Source organism: Oncorhynchus masou, chromosome 15 (genome assembly GCF_036934945.1).
Source record: "Oncorhynchus masou masou isolate Uvic2021 chromosome 15, UVic_Omas_1.1, whole genome shotgun sequence".
In the NCBI taxonomy this organism is placed as follows: domain Eukaryota; kingdom Metazoa; phylum Chordata; class Actinopteri; order Salmoniformes; family Salmonidae; genus Oncorhynchus; species Oncorhynchus masou.
In genome coordinates, this window is record NC_088226.1 from 4,569,877 (window position 1) to 4,591,534 (window position 21,658).

General features: G+C 41.4%; 1 protein-coding gene across 2 annotated transcripts in view; it reads left to right on the plus strand.

Moving 5' to 3' along the window:
• Positions 1–15,468, plus strand: part of LOC135555384 (protein shisa-6-like) — a 77,434-nt gene extending 61,966 nt beyond the window's left edge. The window contains exons 6-9 of one of the 2 annotated variants that reach the window (XM_064987757.1): positions 4,607–4,672; positions 5,736–5,756; positions 6,750–6,917; positions 11,543–15,468. In XM_064987757.1, coding sequence (XP_064843829.1) covers positions 4,607–4,672; positions 5,736–5,756; positions 6,750–6,917; positions 11,543–12,171 — 884 coding nt within the window. In that variant the 3' untranslated portion in view covers positions 12,172–15,468. The remainder of the gene's footprint in view (positions 1–4,606; positions 4,673–5,735; positions 5,757–6,749; positions 6,918–11,542) is intronic. The other variant, XM_064987758.1, reaches the window with a different exon arrangement.
• The last annotated feature ends 6,190 nt before the right edge of the window (positions 15,469–21,658 follow it).

Below are 21,658 nucleotides of genomic sequence, written 5' to 3' on the forward strand. Positions count from 1 at the left end.
AATGAATTCGGTTGTTGAGCATTCTTGAATATGGCTTATTCAATGAATATGAGAGCTCTTGTCACAACTTCCGCCGAAGTTGGTCCCTCTCCTTGTTCGGGCGGCGTTCGAAGTCACCGACCTTCCAGCCATCGCTGATCCTCTTTTCATTTTCCTTTGGTTTTGTCCTGTCTTCCATCACACCTGGTTCCAATCCCATCAATTACATGTTGTGTATTTAACCCTCTTGTCACGCCCTGACCTTAGAGATCCTTTTAATTCTCTGTTTTGGTTAGGTCAGGGTGTGACTAGGGTGGGCAATCTAGTTTTCCTATTTCTTTGTTTGGCCTGGTATGGTTCCCAATCAGAGGCAGCTGTCTATCGTTGTCTCTGTTTGGGGATTATACTTAGGCAGCCTTTTCCCACCTTGGTTTGTGGGATCTGGATTTTGTATAGTTGCTGTGTAGCCTGCAGCACTTTACGTGCGTTTTGTATTTTGTTGTTTTTTCTGTGTTTTAATTTAAATAAAAGTAAGATGTTCGCCTACCACGCTGCACCTTGGTCTCCTCATTCAAACGACGAGCGTAACACCTCTGTTCCCCCTCATGTCCTTGTCGGTGATTGTTTATTGTGCACGTCTGTCCTGGTGTGCGTTGGGTTATGTACCCATTTATTATTCTGTTTTCCGGTGGGTTTTGTTAATAAACTGCACCGTTGGAAACAGTTATTTCTCTCCTGCGTCTGACTTCTCTGCCGCCAGTTCGCACCCCTTACAGCTCTTTAGTATAGACATCTGTTAGTAATAGAAACAGCCATAGAGAGAGTGTGCAAAAGGCTGATATTAGTCTGATCCTCAAATCTTATCTGGGGAAGGTTATGGGAGAAATGTTCCTGTATGCAAAACATTTGGTCGGTTCTAGATTACCACTTAAGCTCAATAGCAAATTCTGTCTTTGAGCTTCATGCATTTCTTTTCAGAGGTTGAAAATAGCCTTTCCATTAGAACTGATACAATCCCATCAATTCAAATCATATGACTCTGTATAGCCATTATAATTGTAGTTTTTAAATGTTTTTTAAAATTATTTTTTTAGTTACATATCCAATCTATAGAGTGCTGTTTTTGCAAGTGGATACTGTATGCTTCTCTCCTATGACTCCTACATGATTCCAGGTGTTGCTGTTCCATTCAACTTGGATCCTTCAAGAAGATGATAAGATGCTAAGGCAGGGATAAAGGCAGCTTTGAATGATGTTACTTCTTTCAAATTGAAGGAGACATCAGATAAATCTGTGCTTATCCTTGTTAGCAAGTCACGAGATCAACAAACTTCAGGCCACCGAGGAGGTTTGGTAAAGTTGCAACATGTTTTTGGTTAATGTCATGCAACTGTTGGTTTTTATGTCTCTCCCAATATGGTTGTTACTTTTTTATACTATGCAATTGTTGTATCACTGGGATCTCTTTGCAGTATGTGACGCAGAAAACTAACAGACGTTGTGATGGCATTGGCAGATGAGGTTGATGAAAAATGTCCCGACCCCCTAAAGATTTGTCAATGTAGGGCAGATACAGTTATAGACCAGCATTAGTTCAAGCTCATGTGGCTCAGTGTTTCTTAAAGCAACAGTGATGTATCCAGCCTTGCAACCTGTTCAAAGTGTCGTCTTTCACTGTGCCTCATGACGTGTGCCTCATGACGTGAGGTTTACTCTCACAGTATTGTTTTGTCTTCTCTTCCAATCGTTATTGTTGTTTTGTCTGTAAAGTGACTAATATTCTTTCTTTGAAGCACAGGGATTCAGTTAGTCATCTTGAACTTAACAATTAGAAGTCCCGGATTTCTTCTGAATGTGTGAAGAGCTGGGATATTCACTTATAATGAATTTTAGCAACAACTACGCTGCTGTACACTGAAACAAAGCAGCACCTGCAAACCATAATCACACCCCAAAAACATCCTGCATTGTGCACAATAGAACCTCTGGTCTCAGAGCATATCGATACAAAGCCCATATTCATGCAGAACCTGTCTGCATTGATGGTAGGTTCTTGCAGTGCATCTGCCTCAGCAGGCTCCTGTCCCTCCCTCTACCACCGCAGGGTGTAAGGAGGAGAGATGAGTTGAGGTGAGCCTCAGCCCCAGCCAGCCACCCTGCAGGGCCCACATGGCACTTTACACACGGCCAGGGTAATGACACAGCGTGGGCTCTCATCGTTACAGGCAGTCCATCAGGTTTCACTGACAGAGGCAGAGTGAGGCTTTCAAAATGGATCTGGGTAACAGTGGGATCCCCCCTGTCTTGTCCAGCTGCTGGAACCTAGATGCGTTTCACTCAGTGGTGCCCAAAATGCCTGCATTATGTTCAACCAAGCATGTTTGACATGTTGAGGTGATGTTAAACCATTAGATATGTAGTATGTATGTAGTTCCTATGTAATAACAAAGTGTATTCATTATAATAACCAGAGATATCGGTTTGAGGGTATTGACAAAGTACAATGTGGACTCATAATGGGTAAAATGCAAATAATTGTTGGTATCAAGTAAAGCATTGATCTGTCACGTCTGAATGAATACTTTCACACACCAAAACCATTCCAAATGAGCTCTGTTACAATAGATAAACTACACCTGAAGTGCAGATGTGTATAACTCCAACAATACTGTTATATGGCATTCATTATTTCAAATTCTCACAAAGCCCCTCCACTGACAGGCTCCAGAGCATAGAAATAAGAATGAATAGAATGGGTTTCCCATTCAAGCCAACGACGGCAATATGGGTTGGGCATGGAGGTCTTTGTGAGTGTACCCAGGAGTTTACCAGTAAAAATACCAGATTTAGAGGTTCCAAGCCTGTTCTATTCATTGTTATTTTTATGACCCAGAGCCCAGCAGGCAGTACAGCTGTTCATCCAAATAGTCCTGTTCCTGTTTCTGGACACGTTACAGACTGGAATGAAATGACTGGACACCTGAATTTCTGAGAGTCGTGTGACTTTTCTACTGTACATCTGATTCATGAGTTGATGCATTTACATAGTGGTGGGTGGATATGGGAGTCCTGGGGCATGACATCTTCCCACCTCCTTACACACACCAGACAGGATGTAGGTGTTCTTCAGCAAACAACATCATCTGCGGTTGTTCACATTTGCTTAACCTTTTAAGGCGTGCAACTGTAGGAGGTCCACTCTGAGAAGATAATCAATGGTGATGCAATACAAAATGGATGCATATACTGTATAAGAAAAATGGAATGTTACCAACATTTATGAAAAGCCAAAAGAAAGCCAATACAACAGGAAGGCAGATATAGGAGCAGTCACTCCAATCAGTTTTTGAACAACCTTTAGAAACCTGAAGTATTCCAACATGTTTTTTTAGGACGGCCTGGTTGTTAGACAGTTTGTAGATAGCAGGGAACCTCTTCTTTTCAGTGTAAAACGTTTTCCCTGGCAAGCTCAAAGCAGGTTAGTTTAGCTCAGCCATCTGAAGATCGTGTAATTGGTCCCTTGATCAAACAAGGTGATTGAACAGGGCAATACAGCTATAGTGTGAAGGTAGATTGGGCACAAATCTCGTTTTATGTTCGTAAAGGATATTGGGATTTGGAATACCTGTACATTGCCATTTAATTGGATGATGTTGTCCATTGGTTGTTGTTCTACTCCATTGTATTGTTTCTAAAAAGCTATTCCTTTAGAACTGTGGTAAAATCCAATTTAACAAGGTACTTGACCCTACTGTGCTGATTGCTTTGACATAAATCTCTCCAACAGGAAGCAATTTTCCCTGCAAAATGTATGTTATGTGCAGTTCCAGCTACTTATCCAAAACCAGCAGACAAAATGAAGGCTTGTGTTGCCACACATCTTTTTTGTAACTGTCACAACTCTCCATTAGCAAGTCACAGTGACAGAAAGAAAGCAACTGTTTTTCTAACGCCACGGAGATGCTCTCCTGTCACTTCACGTTAAACATTCTAAAGAGTTCACATTTTATTTGAGTTTCTTTTGTATTTAGGGTTCTAATGGGATGATCAATGAATTTGTTGAAATGCAAATAAGGTACAGTGTCCTGCATCTGCTGCTGTAGTAGAGGAGAAACTGTGCTCTACATTGACCAAATAGACCTCATTGAATAAAGGGAGCATATTCACTCTGTCACATGACATTTAGTCCCACAGATGTCAGGAAGTTGATGATTCTGATGAAATCTTTCTTCCCTCATTCTTCGTTGCTCAAAAGGGAATAGCACAAAATGCCTGCCTTAAAATGTGACTGTGTAGTAGAGTAAATATGCACAAAATCCCATAAATCATCAGTCAGATATCAAAGCACACCACTGCTATCTCTGGACAGATCTCCTACTTTGAATTTAGTAACGCAAAGACAATTTACTAACATGTCTGTCAATGGGACATAGGTTTATGTGATCATTCACAGTGGTGTCCAGTCAGCCTGCATTACAAGAGTCAATGATCACAAAAATTTGGGAAAAGTTGATCATATTGTCATGTATTAACAGCCATTTATCTGACATGAAATGCACATAATGTGAATCTTTGGTAATGTTTCATTTGATTTCCAAACCTAACCTTTTCATTGTTTTCCCAATAGGCAGCCACCAACATGATTATCAACATAGTCACCTGGATCTTACCCAGGCCCACACACCTAAAATTGGTAAGGATATTTAAGGTTTGCATGTTCACATAAGTACAGTATACTGTGGTTGGTTGGTAATATTTCACTCTTTCCAATGAGTAATAAAAAATGTTTAGATAGTAACTAACCGTCTGTCGAGATATATGGTAGATGGAAAGTACATTATGGATACTGGCCATGCCCTTTTAAGTGTGAGATTATACTGCCACACAACACACAGTGGCTCTTGGGTATGCGACAAAGATGTCTTCATTTACCCCAATAAAGTTGAGGGAGGATTAAGTCATATTGATTTCCTGAATGCATGGTTTTGTCAGCTCCAGTACGACACATGAACTTTGACTAAATTCGAAATAAGTCAAAACATGCTTTTATAGAATTCAAGCGAGGACAAAACCATTTTTCTTCACGGGAAATGAATAGCTTGGATAGCAAATGAAACGGGGTCTTGTGGAAAATGAATTATAATGGCATCTGTACGGCTTACTCAAGTTATTGAAAAACTTCAATTACTTATATTGTGCCTTATCTATTTTCCTAAATGAGATTTTCTATGAAAAGAGAGATGCTTTTTAGCATGAAATTATTGAGTGGTCACAGCTCTAACACTGCAGAGAAACACCATGAGTTCAGAAAGAAAAGCTATTTGTGCATCGTTGCACAATGCACTGAAATGCTACACCATGCTACACTTTCTGTTTCAACATCAGTGGAGCTGTGGACTCCAACCTCATGGCAGGATAGTTTTCCAATTGCATGTTTTGAGGCCAACATTTTCAAAGGCAAAGGGACTTTGAAAGTACCCATAAGTAGATAGATCTCTCCAACACAGACACCAAAGGACAGCTTTCAAGGTGGATCAAACCAGAGCTGATTATGAATAACTACTATTGAGAATGGCCACAATACATAGGAATCTGATTTCTTTATTTGACTAGTACGATTCTTATAAATAACATAGACTTTCAACAACTAATTTGAAACAGAAAATGTCAGACACATTGGTTTGGTTATTAATACATACTATGAATAATGTTTTATTGTACTGATCCATTTTCTCTTACTTGGATTTGTTATGTAGCCCACAGACAAATGAGACATGGTAAGTAATACGCATATACACCTGCTGTACATGTGTATTCCCTTTCTCTTTTACGTACTGTATAAGCCGACCTCTTGTTGTGACAGTTGGTGACAGTGACGTCTTGTATATCGCTGGGGTCAAGGCGGAGGTTCACTCTTCCTTTTTGTTCAGACTGAATGAACCAAAGTTGACACCAAACTCTCACTTACCTTCTCACTCTGCTCTGCTCTCTTTCTCTTTCTCTCTCGCTCTCTCAGTATCTCTCTTTGTTGGGTTAGCTGCCACATAGTGTTTGCAATGGTAGAAAATCATTAAGATCTGTGGTAACGCTTCAGAACCGGACCTTTGTTACACAAAATACACATTCTACTCCCTTCCATCTTTTCTTGCTCACACTCACACTCTCTTTCACTCTGTCTCTGTCTCTCACAGAATGCCTCACTTCTGTTCCACATGGTCCTTGGTGTTGTGTGTCCCTGTCCTCTCTATCACAGTAGTCACCCAGCCCTATTTTTAAACCTGCCACCGCTGACCAGCACCTCAGAGGACTGGCAATGCCCCACCCCACCCTAACGCTGCTAATGCTCCAGCTGCCTGCGCCACGACCACTTGTCCCACATAACCATGGCCACAGCAGGCAGGCAGGCAGCATAGCCACCCGCACTGGTGCCACGCATACTAGTGACAGCTAGCGTGGCGAGTGCACTTGCAGTCGCAACTAATCCTAGCACACCAGAATTGCACTCTGAAATAACATTTAAAACCCCCCACAACAAATCATGTTAAATCCCGGTTAGAAGAGTCGAACATAACAGTCCCCACTTCATCTATCCTCACCCACATACCCCCACCGCACCCACACACCCTCCTCACACCCACACTCTGTATCCCCCTGTCTCCTCCAGTGAAGACCCCCTGTGTACTCGCCCCTCTCTGTGGCATCCTCCAGACTGTCGGCTGTCTGATTGTAGCCTGATTGCACTGCGTCAATCTCTCCTGTCTCCCCTGCAGAGAAGCCCCAGCGCATGAACAACATCCTAACCTCGCAGACAGAGCCATACGACCTGGACATGTCCTTCTCACGCTCCTTCCAGAACCTCACCCACCTGCCTCCCAACTACGAACTGGCGGCAATGAGCAAAGCTGACTTAAGTAAATACTCCTCTCTCCACAAATTAAGTAGGTGGTCTTTCATTACATACACCATCATGTTTGTTTGATCTCCTGCCTGGACCCACAGGGGGGAGAAAAGGTTGATCTTAACACATTGTGTTGAAGTCCACATTGCATTCTAGTACTGTGATGCAATAGTAACCCTGTATGGATGCCTATTACAGGGATGCAAACATAAGTCATGAGCACAAAGTCATTGGGGTTATGAGCTGAATCCAGAGGAAGACATCTCTGTGTGTGAGATGGGTTTCTTGAAATGCACAAGCACATGTTAAAGTCACTGGATTCAGCCCCATTGTCCCCATCTACCGACCCATTGACTGACATCTAATTGTGGTGTAATTTGGCTCCATCTGTGGCCCGTGTCATGTAGCTAACGTCTGGTAATGACATATTAGCAGCCATTTCTCCATACCCACATGAGTATAGACGCCAACAAGATGGGACTAATGTCTCTGAGATGAGATCTGGGTCAGCCCGATTATTATCATTATACTTCCTCTGCATGATGGCTTGACTTTCACCATTCTCCATATCCCCTATGACAGCTGCATGCTCTACAGTATGCTCCTCCTCTAGTACCCTGTGGTTGGTTGCGTTGCATGTGTCATGTGTCATGCAAAAGCATTAGTTCCTTCCTGCTCGAATGTTCAATAGTGCTGTATTAAAATAAGTAGGGTGTGGTATTCTAGTGCAGGCTTGTATGTTATGCTCAGTGTGGACACAGAGAATCAATGTGACGAAACCTTTGATGTGGACAACATTGATAACATCTGAATTGTCTATACTCAGTAATGCTGAGTAGAGTAGATGCTTCTTGATCTAGTGCTGCTCAATAGAAACATTACTCACTAGGCACACACTGGCTGAATCAACATTGATTCCTCCTCAATTCAATGTAATTACGTTGAACCAACGTGGAATAGACGTTGAATTGATGTCTGTGCCCAGTGGGTAGATATAAGACCATAAAATAATCCAAGGATTTCATAACCTTGATGAAAAACTGAAAAAACTCATACATGTTGTATTAGTTAATGTGACGACTGTTGTTCATCGAATGATTAATGTTTCTAATTGCGTGATTAACTGAATCAAGCAATTATTAACTCATTAACCTGGGGCACCATGGGAAAACTAGTTTTTATTGAGTTTCTATTTCCCAAATTATAAAGAATATCAGAATATCGATTTTACAACAGCCGCTAATTAACCAGTTGCCTCTACCAATCTCGTTCTGAATGTCGATTAGCCTGTGAATCTGCACGGACTCGGGTCTCACCAATTAGTTCGTACCACACCAATCTTAGTTGAATATTTACTTACTAAAAAGCTAAAATGATGATAAAAGATACACATAGACAAAACACACGTTCGATGGCACTACTCCGGCGCACCTCCCTGATCGTCCTCCCGATGTCAGTGTCCTTTTGGCTTAGGAGTCTGTTCCCTCACCCTTTGCTCTGGAAGGGCTCTTCTGAGGACAGACAGCTCTGTAGCTCAGAGCTCACAGCACAGGAATGAAACCCTTTAGATACCACGATTCGATGGGAGATGGAGGCAAGGTGGTTCGACTTGAATTCACCCGCTTAGACACAGCTACTCATCCGTAGCTTGGGTAGAAAAGGATTTCTTTGTCTTCAAACTTGCGTTGCGTTCTGGGTTCGTTGACTTTTCAGACCTTGCTGCAGCTTGGGTCACGTAGTCTTCCTGTAAATTCTATACTCACAGGTTTTATACCCTTTAGTCAGAAGGGGCGTAACCGCGTTTAGGGCAATTCTCTGGGCGTACTAAGTTAATGAGGCAAGGTCTAGATTTTATTCAAATCCAATTTTAGACAACTAACTTAACATTTCATCTTCCCCAAAACATTCACTTTGATTTGGATATTTTCCAAACGTACAATGTATAAACATCAAACATATACTAGGAAAACTCTTCACATTACAATGTTTTCGTAATAACGTAATCTATTAACCTTTCATAACAAAACAAAAATGACATATATTTTCATATTCCATCTATCGTCATGATCACCATTGTGGCTGACGGAAACCATTGTTCCAAAGTCCCTTTATTTAATGTTTAATGTTCTGTGGCTGGTTCTCCATAATAACAGGACAAAGGAATTTGTCTGTGGCCTGAGATTTACCAGGGGTGTGAGGGGTCATAAAAACCCCCCACATCTTCAGACCCCTAGATCTCTCCTCCTCTGTTGGGTTTGAGAGATAATCTGTAGGGTTGTGGTCTCCTGTAACCTGACCTGGTCAGGACAGTCATGACAATGTTATGCACCAATTTAAACTCCCTTCATAGTATGTTACATGCCTTTAGATCGTAGATTGTGTCTCTCCCTTATCAAACCAAGGGGTCTTCTTTTAATATCATAGGGCGTTGTAAACACACTGAAATCCCAGAGAGGAATCCAATTAAATGAAAAACAGTTTGAGCTGGGACCCATAAACCCTAAAGTATTTGTCAGAGAAGTGAATATTTCAGTTCTCTACCTACCTACAGTACAGTGACAGCTCTTCTGAGAGGAGAGGTCCCTCATATCTCTGATAGATGCTGTGGCTTTGTGCAAGGAGAGAGGCTTTGTAAAAATGCCAAAAACGTATATAATGCTTTTTTAATGAAACCATTTTGAGAGATGATGATGAAAATCTAATTAATATGGTTCATTTGTGATTCTAAATGCACATGCCTGTAGTCTCTGTGTGATTCCTCCTCTTCCTTCTCCTCCTCCTTCGTTCTCCCCTGTCCGTCAGACAGGACTGGAGGGAGCCGGGGATGGAGATGGAGGACACTACTCTAAAATAACCTGCTCAGACCCTCCAAGGAGCAAGTGGGTGGAGCGGAAGGGAGGAGCCAGCAGCAATCTTATTTGGCTCGGTCTTCTCCTTCTTTCTGTAATCAACTTAAAAGGCATCAGAACACTCGTCAGAACAACAGCCCCTTTAATCCCCATGCCAAGCAAAAAGCTAAATGATATTATTGTGGGCCCCTTTCTCTTACCACGTCTTATCTTAATCCCCTCTAAAGATCCCTTTATAATTGATGTTTGACCAGTTTTCTACAAGTGTATGTGCATTATGTGATTACTGCTCCATCTGGGCCAGATGATGGCGTATTGGGATCAATAGCTACCACAGATGAATATACTCACCACATTGAATTGAATCTGGGAGAGTGGAGACTTTAGTTTAATTAAGGGTAAGGAAAGGGAAAGGGGATACCTAGTCAGTTAGCCACAGCTAGCAGGTTTGTGGTTTCACCTCACCTTCGAGACCCCGTGCCCTCTCAAAGTCGAATGCATGTTAAAGTGCAACGTCTTATTCGAAGCAGCAAGGAAATGAATCCAGCATCTATCTCTTGAACATAAAAGTAAAAAGGAAGGACATACATTTGTTCTTTGTAACATCATGAGCATGGACACAAAACACAAGAGGTTGCAAAGTTGCATCTTTCATACTAATAATGTGGCCTAATGCCCTATGTGAATTATTTACGAAAGGCCTAACATTTTTAACTGCAGTTAAAATGTCAAATTTAAATTGATTCCAAACTTGAAATGTCAAAACTAAAGCATCCGAGGAGAGTTGGTGGAAATGTCTCTGAGTACAACATGAAATCAACCCCTATTTCAACATGGCATAGTATTTTCAATGTAATGATGTCAATTCTAAATCTGTGATCTATAGGTTTAGGATAAACTGAACCCTAATCCTTATAACTCTTGGCAACGAAGAGGAACTTAAATGAAGCTAAGGGACATGTCCTGTCTATTGTGGGCAAGCTATAGCCTCTGGGTCAGTGTTGAAGAACATTTCTTACCATAATGTCACACCTAAAAGGACCCCTGGAGAAAAAGACAAAACGCAATTGCCAGAAGCCTAACCCAGGTCTTCTTCATTAGTGATGCATGGCTGGGGAAAATAAATCCCTCATGTAGAGAAAAAAAGGTTATCTTCTCTATCCAGGCGTGGCATCTATCTAAGGAGGAGGGTTTAAATATCCATACCAAAACAAAATCCTTATCATTCAAATCTTAGTTAAGCACAGTCTTGTCCAGACATTTTTAGACCACCTCTGTGTGTTCCTGAGGCCTTGGGAAATTAGCTTCCGCTGAGGTATCTAACCCCCAGAGATGACAGTTAGTCACAGTATTTTCAGGGTGCCATCAATCTGATGTTTCCAGGCCCAGCCTGTCTAAAAGCCTGTTTAAAAGTCATTTGAGAGGAGCCCGCCGCTTTCCTCATGCAGATGTAATGACTTTAACATCAGGAGAGTGTTGGCACTCGCTGTAGAGCACCTCTGCTTTTGGCAGAGTCAAACCACTGGCTACCCTGCAGTGCAACACTCGCATCACTGACAGTTTGATTGTTTTGCCTCGCGGCAGGCGTGTCGTCCTTTCCACACCAGAACAGGAGTGGAATTATTGTGATGCGAGAGAGCCCCTGCCTTCTCCCATGAAAGCAGGACAGAAAATACAATCATAATCAAAGGGGAATTGTAGTAGAACTGCTGAGCTGATCCACTCAGGAGGAGGTATAGAATCATTCTTTATATAGAGTGTAATGTTTCTCCTGTCCTTCTCCCTCTTTCCTCCCCCTCCCTCCTTTCCCACTCAGGTGATAAGGACATAGATGAGTACTACATGCGGAAGCGACACCAAGACTTGGCAGGTCGGCAGATTCTGCAGCCGCCCCACATGGTGAAGCTGAACACAGAGCCCCACCAGCAGCACCGTCAGCGGCCTCACCGTGTCCAGAGGGCCATGTCCCAGGACCATGTGCTGTCCCCAGAGAGGACCCCACGCCATGGCTACGGCCTCTCAGCCTACAACATGGGCGTCTCTTCCTACGGCAGCCGCATTCTCTCAGAGGAGCAGCTGCTCTCTGCAGACCGCCTCCAGTCCCAGGACCCCCTGCTCTCGCCGGACAAGATGCTGTCGCTGCGGCGCTCCAACTTCCGGGAGAAGGCCATGTCGCGGGCCATGTCCCATGTAGACATCAACTTTGTGCCCACCACACCTGTCATAGACCGCAGTGAGCGCTACGCTAAGATGCAAAAGATGCACTCCCATCCCACTACCATCAACGACTCATACAACACGCTCACCGTCAACCACCCAACCACCAACAAGAGGCAGCAGTTTGCCTCGCGACGGACACACACCGTGGACCATCTACAGTACATCCCAGGCCACCAGCACAACAACCAGTACCGCACAGCCAGTAAGAACGAGGTAACTGTTTAACGAGAGGGTGGCTGGCCAAGGATTCCTGTGTCAACAGACTGTCAACAGATGAAAACAGCAGATACTTCCAGAGGTGTGCAACCTCACCATAGGTCTTCTTTTCAAAGTAGCCAACAACTAACCCTTCTTGCTTTCAGCTCAAGCTCTCTGTTTCATTCAGATTTGGATCATCACAACTAGAATCAACCACAAAGACATCAGTACTTTATCTATAAGGCAACATAAGGGCTTTGCACGTTGACACATAAGGAATGCTTTATGTGAGGTTATCCGGAAGAAGACAATATTTTTTAAAAAGGGGAATTGGAAAGGAACTGGATCAACTTTATAAATATATACATATATTTACTATTTGTATTTTCAGTCCTTGTTATAGCTTTAGAGATTCTTATTGAACTTATCTGGTGTTAGAACTTCAAGAGGTGCCTCTCGAAATTTTTCCCATTTCAATGATGAAGTGGATTTGTGGGTTAAAAAGCACAATTAATGGGGGGTTTTCTCTGTTGGTTTATTCTTGTTTTTTGGTAACGGCCAGCACATATCAGCTTATTAGTGGATATAGTGGCAATTTCCGTTGCATAAATGATTGTAAATAGGCTATATTAGCAGAATTATACACTAAATGAGAAGAGCTGGACAAGTGGAATTGTTGAGTTTCTACCCAAGAGTCTACAGTCTTTTCACAATTAAAGATCACAATTTCAGATTAGTCCAAACCCTCAACAAATACTTGATACTAACAAACATGTACAATAATGTGTGTGCGTATGTGTGTATATTTTTGTAACTGTGCTTGTAGGATGATTGTGTATGGCTAGGGTTGAATCAACCTCATGCCACTGTTAATTGGCAGCTTTAGACTGTAGGCACACTACTCCACAGGTGACCATGTAAACTAATGCTTCTTTCAATAGCTTCATTTTCTGCACTCATTCCCTCGCTATATAATCCAAGTGGATGACATCCATTTTGTTTTCAGTTCGGAAAAGCTGCTTTCATTCTGATATACAGTATTGTTGTATATTTGACTCCATTCATCAGAGTTGAAGAATAATAGTTGTTGTTATGTGTTGACATACCTGACACAATCGACAAAGAGGACATCAATATAATCATTAGCTAAGCAAGGATTAAAACTGTGATTTTTATGTCCAGATGTTTTCATTAAAGCAATGCCTTATTGTGTGGAAGCCCATACTCATGTTCTTAATTGTACAATCACGCTTGTGTTTTTATGTCTTGCGTCTAACATGTCGATGTGTAACCAGCTTTGTATGGCATTTTTTATCATGAATGATTTACCAGCACTATAGAAGGACAGAATCCGTTTATGTGATATACCTCAGAATCTATAGGACACAAATTTTACCAGGATGAAATTCTTAAATTCACAAAATGTTCTTTGAAAAGAAGCAAAGGAAATGATTATTTTAAGCAAAAAACATAAGAAACTAGAATTTAAAAAAATATTTCACATGAGAAAGAAAAATGTCTTCCACATTTTCAAATTCATCCAGACTTCCTTGTGGACTCCCACTGTGTCCTCTTATACTTATAGAGTAACAGACACATCAAGTACATGATTTGTCGTTGTTTTTACTTTTCAACTATCTCTTCAGTTAACAAGAAAGTCCAAATATTATCAGAAAATTCTGGGTCATGGAAATGGGTATATAGACATCTACTGTAGAGATGTTGTTATATACATTTGCTTGTCATTGACAATTTCAAACATTGTCACTGGTGTACTACCTTAAATGTTAGGAGCTTGCATAATATTGTTACAACTTGTGCAGTGTGTCCATATTTAAGACTTAATTTTGCCATTTGTCATTACAACAGAGGCTAACATTGAAACAGAGGCTAACATTGAAACAGAGGCTAACATTACAACAGAGGCTAACAGAGGCTAACATTACAACAGAGGCTAACAGAGGCTAGCATTTTTCTTGGTAAATGATATGCTTATATCATTATATGACTAGCTATACTGTATGTTCACATGCAATGTAGACACAGTAGAAATTGATGCACTTGAAATATTAAGAGCAATTATTACACTAGTTTCATGCCCCTGTATCAGCTAAGATATTGAGAGGATGGCAACTAAAATGTCATTTATTTTGAGGTTCAAGTTAAGGCCAGAGTACCAAAAAAAACGTGATAGTTCAATATGGAGTTTCATAGTGCTTGTCAAGCTCCAATGATAGTTTTACAGCCATTTTTTATTGTTGTAGCAATGTCAGAGCAACAAAGAAATTGAGCAACAAAAAATGATATTTGATGGCCCTTACTCTGACATGGTGGAGGTGCAACACTGTGTTGTACTGACGTTGCACCACCGGAATCTTACAGACATGTCTCTAAGCAACCATCTATCTGGCTCAAATACATCCACCCCATCGCAGAGCTCCGGTTTTACTTTCCAGTCAGTCAATGTTATTGTCCACAAGAAGCTTTTCCCACACACAATGAGGCTGGAGCTCAGTTTTTGCCGTAGGTTCTGAGACTAAAGTGCTGCTAAGTTGTTGCGTCCCATAATCTATCTGCTGTAAAAGCACTGTTTACTTTTGTTGCAAATATTCCTTGCCATTTATTAAGCTTGTATTTTTATGTGTCAATGTGGTATGAATGAAAATTCCTTTGTGTCTTTGTTGCACAAACAATGGAGGACAAGCTTAAAAAGCTTCAAAGCAAGCAGCATATGACTGTTCCTGTGCAAATGTTTTTGTTTACAGATGAATTATTAAAGCACATCCCATGTGTATTGTACAAAACAATAATCCGTTTAGTAAATATGGAGTCTGTGGGAATTTTTTCACATATTCATTTAAACAATATTCACGAATTAGAGAGTGAATTGGTAATATTGGTATTGTGTTTTTTCATGGCTGAGGTATAAACATATAACTAACTGTTTGTAAAGAATGACAGAGAACTATAACCCACATCTACTGTATATATGGAATTGTACAACTTGTTTGACAGTCTAATAAATGTATAAACCTAAACATTTCAACATCAAATTAGCATATACCCCATAGATATAATACTATGGACCCCCAGGTTAAGTTACAAATCATTGTTATCTTGTCACCTATATTAACTAGACTAAATGCTACTCTGCGATTTTTGCAAGAAGTTGCCCAAATTGTAACCTCACCCACAAGGTCTTACACACCACACATTTGGAATACACATGAAACAAGATAAAGAAACAACATCTTTATCCACTAAGGGGACTGATGACAAGACATGCTATAGTATATCCCTTTGTCCTTTGTCATTAAATAAAGCTTCCAGTGCTCTTCCACTGCTGCAGTTTGTATAATTCTATTGGTAGGTAAGGTTAACTACACATTAATGATTCAAATCAATAGGGGAGCATTATCAACTCTTTTATCCCCTCCTCTTCCCCTGAGAGTTTGAATCTACTGTATTGTACTATCGACAGAGGTCATTGACCTAATGGCACTCACAGTAACAACAGATACATTATGACTGCCATTACTCTGATGACACACATATTAATACCCACTGTTTCCAGAACAGCCAGTACAATTTCAAAGCCTCTTTAAATTCATAGAGTCAGAAGAAAACATTTCCTCGCAACATGAAAACAAAAGCCTTGTGGTTACAATTGTGTACAGATAAATGGGAAACAGCTATGGTTTTCACTTTGTGTAGGACCCTCCCATTTGCATTTAGATGGGAAAAGGTCATGGCTATTGGAACATGTGAGGTAAGAAGGAAACAGCAGTGGTCAAACACATTAACAGACAGAAAGGAAAATGAATCTGCGCAAATTGGTCCATGGCAGAGTACATTAACCAACAGAACTTGTTTTTCCGCTAATAGTTTTTAAAATGACAAGAATAGTCCTGGTAAAAACGAACTTACAGATAGATGTAGGATCAATTTGATCAATCTTTTGTGGCTGAGAATTCTCCTGCGCCGCTTTATGATTGACATATATTCACTGAAAACCCACACTAACCGTATTGCATTTTCATGTAGTCTACCTTTGGCCAGCTAATAACCTAACCACCAATCAAGCAACATTATAGAATAAACGTTCAACTCCTGTTGCTGCAAGATTATTTTGCTCTGACAATATAGGTCAAACATCTGTATATTCTAAGTCATACAACTCAAGGGAGTTCTCTGATATCAGAATGCCTTTACCTCAGGGTAAACAGTTCAAAGGAAATGCCACTGCCAACAGGAAAACGGCCATGTTGTTTCTGCCATGGCACTTGTCATTCACTGCACATTTCGCCAGACTACTGCTTTGAGGCCAGGTTTTTTATGGAGTGACCTTTCTATCCTTCTGGGAAGAATTTGAGCAACATGACAACTTAAGAGTATGACAGACTTCTCGCTGTATTTCATTCCACTGTATTACAGTTGGACCTGTTGGTTAAGCTGACTTGTGAGGTGAAGTAATTCAGAGAACTGGGGTTGACCTTCTGTCTCAGCACCTACGTACCTGATCAGATCAGAATCCACAACACCATGGAGAATAGGATTGATAGCACAGTACAGGGAAGATATACTATGAGGAATGGAGACAGGGGTACCACACTGCCCTGTCACTTACAGTAAAAACTCAACTGACAAGTGTTATAGTATCCATTTCCTCCACATCAATTACACTTGAATAACCTATTCAGAAACATAGCAAAGATTGGACAACATTGATTGGATGTGTGTAATGTATGGGTCACCACTGCAGCTCCAGGGCTCATGGGTGCAATATAGACTATGAATGTGGGCAACATGTAAATGCAGAGAGTAAGTGTTGGTGCTAAGGGGGGCCTGTGTGTGAGGAGTGTTAACAGCATGACATTCAGCGCTGACCAGCCCACCATGTGTGTCAGATGATGAATGCACCTAACGGGGCCCGGCACTGCTCCCAGCACTAAATCCCCAAAGCTCACACATAGCCCCACACAGCCCCACACATAGCCCCACACATAGCCCCACACAGCCCCACACATAGCCCCACACATAGCCCCACACATAGCCCCACACATAGCCCCACACAGCCCCACACATAGCCCCACACAGCCCCACACATAGCCCCACACAGCCCCACACATAGCCCCACACATAGCCCCACACATAGCCCCACCCCACACATAGCCCCACACATAGCCCCACACATAGCCCCACACACACACAGCCCCACACATAGCCCCAGCCCCCACACACACATAGCCCCACACATAGCCCCACACATAGCCCCACCCCACATAGCCCCACACCCCATAGCCCCACACATGCCCCACACCTGGCCCCACACATAGCCCCACACATAGCCCCACACATAGCCCCACACATGGCCCCACACATGGCCCCACACATAGCCCCACACAGGCTGAAAGTATTGATCCCCCCAACAGTGCCTCGCCACCACTTAAATGAGAGCAGTCAATTGGATACCGTGCAGGCTTGTAGGCGGCCAAGGTATTCTCTCTTGGGAATGGTTTGTTTGGGTGGAGGAAGAAGAGGGTAGAACGAGTGTAACTACAGTTGGTGAGGTCTGGTGTTGTAAAAGCCTGTAGGCGTCTATGATGATGTTCGACTTTCAGTTAAACCAATAATGAACCTTCAGTCAACTCAAGTCATCGGCCACTCAGCTGCTTAGTCAGCCAGAACTTCCCCTCATCGAGTGGTAAATTAATGGACGATCATGAGAAGTGGCTGTATGCAGGTAATGATACATAATGGATATACTATTAGGGTCATTTCATGATGAGGCTTGACGAAGCGTCACCAGACCACGGGCGGCCAACCATGTTCTCTCATATCGTTGATCTGGGACCTCATCACCTTGGCTGCTTTCAGCCACAGTGTGAGGTTAAGAGCCTACTGTGAGAGAGGACTAAGTGGCAAAGGGCATCTGCCCAGCAAATGATGATGATGATTACTGTAATAATCCTAATTACAACAATCAGGGGAGTTATTATGGAAAACCTTTCTACTGTACAGCTCATGAGAATAGCTGTTCAATGGAGCACTGCAGTAAGAGAGAGGGGTTTAGGAGAAACCACATTACATTGACCATAATAATAAATAAAGCGTCATCACATAAACATTACAGACGTGGGTTTCATCCTTGTAGCTATGTTGGTTAATATATTAAAACGTTTGCCTTGGGGTAAGTTGAGCCAATGGCCATAGGGTGTAAGGTGAGCCAATGTTTGAGCCAATGGCAAGTTGAGCAAATGTAAGTGTTTTCTTCTCAGACGTACTGTAGGGCATTATCACTGGGATATGAGGTAACAACTGGGCCTGGCCAATGTGAAAAGTGTTTTTAAAAAGTACTATGTCTTTGTTAGGTGTTAATCCTGTGTTAAAACATGCTTAAAATGATTAAAATACCAAAAAGTGATTGTGGTCATGTTGAATTGTGTTTGGGAAATAAAGATAGACATGGTTTTAAAAAGGTTAATTTAAAATTTAATTCAGTACAGAAATTTGAAGGTCGACTCAACTCACCCTGTCCTAGGCTCAATTTACCTCGTACCCAGAGTAAGTTGTGCCAACAGATCACTTTTTGGTGATATGCTATGTTTTCAAAACTGTAATGTTTCCATGAAATCTGATTATTTCCAGCGATACACAACATCCTGCAATATATATAGATATCGATTTTTAGAAAGAATACAATATTTCCCTTGACGGAGTGATGCTGAATGTAAAAAATGGTTCGTCTTAACCCACTCTCCCCTACCTATTTCTTTGGTGTTGCACACAACAGACTGCTATTGCCTAGTTATCGTATTAAATAGGCTATATTACATAGACGTGTACACCTAAATGTAGGCATACAACGTTTTGTCTGCATTTTTAGAATCATCTGCTTTGTCACATATGCTTTATTTGGCACGAGGAGGATGAGCATTACAAAGTGTACGAAAAGTAGGATGGTAGTTTGCACTCTAGTTATCGTCCTACAGATGGCAGTATTGCAGTTATTTTAAAGAAGTTTATCGCAAATCCATAGGACCTGAATCGACAATCTTAATGTAGGAAAACACTTCCTATTAGTAGCAAGTAGCCAAGTCAAAGATGCATCATTGCAATGTTGGCCCACAACATACATTTTGTTACAGACAAATTGCACAAAAGTAAACCTTGAATTTGTAGATTTAAAATGTTCCTCTAGTGGCCAGGGTTGGCCTATTTTAAGAAATATATATATAAAACATATAAAACCTCAGATCTTTGATAGGCTGATGAAGAATTTGTATAGGGTTAACATATGTCATGTTATCTGATGGGACCAGCTACAATTTAGCGTTCTGTCACATGCAAGTAAATCAAGTATGCTGTGCATTTTGTGCAGGAGAACCTGTTTAAATGTACAATGGGGCAAAAAAGTATTTAGTCAGCCACCAGTTGTGCAAGTTCTCCCACTTACAAAGATGAGAGAGGCCTGTAGTTTTCATCATAGGTACACTTCAACTATGACAGACAAAACGAGAAAACAAATTCAGAAAATCACATTGTAGGATTTTTTATGAATTTATTTGCAAATTATGGTGGAAAATAAGTATTTGGGCACCTACAAACAAGCAAGATTTCTGGCTCTCACAGACCTGTAACTTCTTCTTGTTATCAGTATAAAAGACACCTGTCCACAACCTCAAACAGTCACACTCCAAACTCCACTATGGCCAAGACCAAAGAGCTGTCAAAGGACACCAGAAACAAAATTGTAGACCTGCACCAGGCTGGGAAGACTGAATCTGCAAAACGTAGGCAGCTTGGTTTGAAGAAATCAACTGTGGGAGCAATTACTAGGAAATGGAAGACATACAAGACCACTGATAATCTCCCTCGATCTGGGGCTCCACCCAAGATCTCACCCCGTGGGGTCAGAATGATCACAAGAACGGCGAGCAAAAATCCCAGAACCACACGGGAGGACCTAGTGAATGACCTTCAGAGTGCTGGGACCAAAGTAACAAAGCCTACCATCAGTAACACACTATGCCGCCAGGGACTCAAATCCTGCAGTGCCAGACGTCTGAAGTTTGCTAGAGAGCATTTGGATGATCCAGAAGAAGATTGGGAGAATGGCATATGGTCAGATGAAACCAAAACATAACTTTTTGGTAAAAACTCAACTCGTCGTGTTTGGAGGACAAAGAATGCTGAGTGGCATCCATAGAACACCGTACCTACTGTGAAGCATGGGGGTGGAAACATCATGCTTTGGGGCTGTTTTTCTGCAAAGGGACCAGGACGACTGATTCCGTGTAAAGGAAAGAATGCCATGTATCGTGAGATTCTGAGTGAAAATCTCCTTCCATCAGCAAGGGCATTGAAGATGAAACGTGGCTGGGTCTTTCAGCATGACAATGATCCCAAACACACCGCCTGGACAACGAAGGAGTGGCTTCGTAAGAAGCATTTCAAGGTCCTGGAGTGGCCTAGCCAGAGTCCAGATCTCAACCCCATAGAAAATCTTTGGAGGGAGTTGAAAGTCTGTGTTGCCCAGCAACAGCCCCAAAACATCACTGCTCTAGAGGTGATCTGCATGGAGGAATGGGCCAAAATACCAGCAACAGTGTGTGAAAACCTTGTGAAGACTTACAGAAAACGTTTGACCTCGGCCAACAAAGGGTATATAACAATGTATTGAGATAAACTTTTGTTATTGACCAAATACATATTTTCCACCATAATTTGCAAATAAATAAATTAATATTCTGGATATTTTTTCTCATTTTGTCTGTCATAGTTGAAGTGTACCTATGATGAAAATTACAGGCCTCTCTCATCTTTTTAAGTGGGAGAACCTGTACAATTGGTGGCTGGCTAAAACTTTTTTGCCCCACTGTAAATGTTTGCTTATGTTCGCAAGTAAGCCTATGGACCTCGTGCATTTAGGTCAGAACACTCACGCCCGGTTTGAGGTGGATGTCTGCTTTACCTTTTTAAATATTCTCATATTACATCATATGGTGTTACATTATATTAGCACCTTTCTGACACCTTTCTGACACAATGACTATATCAAACACAGTGGAGGGGGAGGTTTTTGTCAATGTGCCCTTGGGCGCGGCGCTTGACCCTGGTTGCTGCTAGAGTGTCTGCTAGATGATTGAATGTAATGTAAATGTTGAGTGGCTTCACTGCAGGTAGATTGTATGTTTTGAAATCCACCCCCCACCCCCAAAAGACAAAATAAATAAATGCATCTAAATATATGCAAGTTCGTCTCTGTTTCAGCACCAACTGGTAGATTACAAATACTCTAATTTTGTAGATTATTGAGGCACATTTTGGGGTTAGGAAAGTATGTATGAATCATTTTAAAAAACAGGTTTTGTGAGCCTTTAAACACGAAATATACTGATTAATCAGAAATACAGTGTTTGGCTCATCCTGAAAGTTGTCATATTCAAGTTCAATCCATTAAATATTGGAAGTTGGAAAAAAGTGTACAATAAGAATTGAACAATAGTTTTGT